This window comes from Episyrphus balteatus, chromosome 1 (assembly GCF_945859705.1).
Source record: "Episyrphus balteatus chromosome 1, idEpiBalt1.1, whole genome shotgun sequence".
NCBI classification, from domain to species: domain Eukaryota; kingdom Metazoa; phylum Arthropoda; class Insecta; order Diptera; family Syrphidae; genus Episyrphus; species Episyrphus balteatus.
The window spans coordinates 29,153,259-29,155,125 of record NC_079134.1 but is presented as its reverse complement, the minus strand read 5'-3'; the positions used below and the strand labels follow the sequence as shown (position 1 = coordinate 29,155,125).

The 1,867-nt window shown below is 33.5% G+C and overlaps 1 protein-coding gene across 1 annotated transcript; it reads left to right on the top strand.

Annotated features, from left to right (window-relative positions):
• Positions 1 to 303: 303 nt before the first annotated feature.
• LOC129921516 (pancreatic lipase-related protein 2-like) lies at positions 304 to 1,632 on the top strand. Its single transcript, XM_056003378.1, has 3 exons — positions 304 to 401; positions 469 to 730; positions 883 to 1,632. The coding sequence occupies exons 1-3, from the start codon at positions 359 to 361 to the stop codon at positions 1,628 to 1,630; spliced, it is 1,053 nt and encodes a 350-aa protein (XP_055859353.1). The 5' UTR covers positions 304 to 358; the 3' UTR covers positions 1,631 to 1,632.
• Positions 1,633 to 1,867: the final 235 nt, after the last annotated feature.

Genomic DNA, 1,867 nt, shown 5'->3' with positions numbered 1-1,867 from the left:
AATCTTGTTAATCTTGGTATTTCCTGAAAAGTTCAATGATGATAAATTCATAGAAGTTGATTGGAAAGGAAGATAAACCTCATTTTCTATGAGCTTAAACGAAAGTCAAATAAAACCCCCCTGATATAATTTTATAAACATAGACTTTGTATTGATTTATTCCAAGAACTATCTCTTCAAAGCCTCAATGATCGATCAAAATCTTTAAATTTCCTATACTTCTAATTCAGACAAAGTCGTTCAAAATTATATAGATAAGACAATTATCACCCAAATTATCAAGCAGTCCAAAAAAATAAACCGTATAAAAGGCGTTAAGATTCTTACAAAACACAATTATTATTTTTGGAATACAAAAATGAAAACATTAGGAGCTCTACTACTTTTAAGTGTAACTTTAAGTAAGTTTTAATTAAAAACAAAAAACATTAAGACTAATTTTAAAATAAAATTTTAATATTATTTTAGTTGTTGCACTTCCCATTGAAGAAAATAACGAAGTATCGGAGGATGGATATTTTGTTCCACAACTCGATTGGTCCTTGAAATGGATGTCAGCAGAGGAAATTAAAAAGGAACAACGTAAAACAAAAGCGAGAAATTGGTTCAATGACAGACCTGTTGATTTTCACTTATACACTCGGAAGAATCCTAAAAAGTCTCAGAAAATATCTGCTGACGATAAAAAGAGTTTGAAGAAATCGAATTTCAATAATAACCATCCCACAAGGTAAGCAAAAAGTTAGATTTCAAAACTTATCCGGTTTTTGGAACCATTTCCCTTTACACTAAGAAACCAAGTGCCTTTGTAAAGCCTTATTTTCTCAAAGTTTATGAATAATCTGAACTATTTTAATATTTCATTTGATATTTGCTTTACAGAATCATCATCCACGGCTGGCAAAACAGCCACCAATCAGAACTTAACGTCGTTATCCGTGAAGCTTTATTACAAGTCATGGACTGCAATGTGATCTCTGTGGACTGGAGTCGAAAGTTTAACTACTTCACCTTAAACTACTTAAGCGCCACCTATATGGTTCCTAAAGTTGGTGTCAAAGTTGCCAAATTGATTGATTTCTTAGTTGACGAAGGCGAAATGTCGCTGGATGATCTTCATGTCATCGGTCACAGTTTAGGTGCTCATGTGTCAGGTATAGCTGGCAAAAATGTCCGTACCGGAGAAGTTCATACAATTATAGGCTTAGATCCGGCGGGGCCACTCTATGAAGATGCTAAGAACGAAGAACGTCTGACCAAAGATGACGCTCGATATGTTGAAGTGATTCACACCAATGGCGGTACACTGGGCTTTCTGGAACCAATCGGAAATGCTGATTTCTATGCAAATGGAGGCCAAGTACAGCCAGGATGTTTTAAAATTGATGTTGTTGGATTATGTGCCCATTTGAGGTCATATTGGTATTATGCTGAATCAATAATTGAAAATAGTTTTAAGAGTGCGAAGTGTCAAGGTTATACATCGGCCATTTTGAACACTTGCCATGATGTAATTGATGAAGTCCGATTGGGAGGTGCAGATAATTATGAATTAGCTAGTGGAGAATATTACACGCCTGTTAATGAAGTACCACCTTATGGAAGAGGGGATAAATTTAATATGGTTTAAAATTAATAAACAAATGTTATCGATTATTGCATTGAAATTTGTATTTTCATTATTTCGTCAGTGGGTCACTGTAACGAATGTGTTACTTTTTTTTAACATGTTAGATTAAACACATTTTACCCCTATTTTTTACTTCCTTACCATACATACATATCTCTTTACTTACATTGTGCTTAAAATGACTTATTAAACTTATTTACTTAATGAGGTTAAATGAGAGGTTCTTTGTCTTGATAT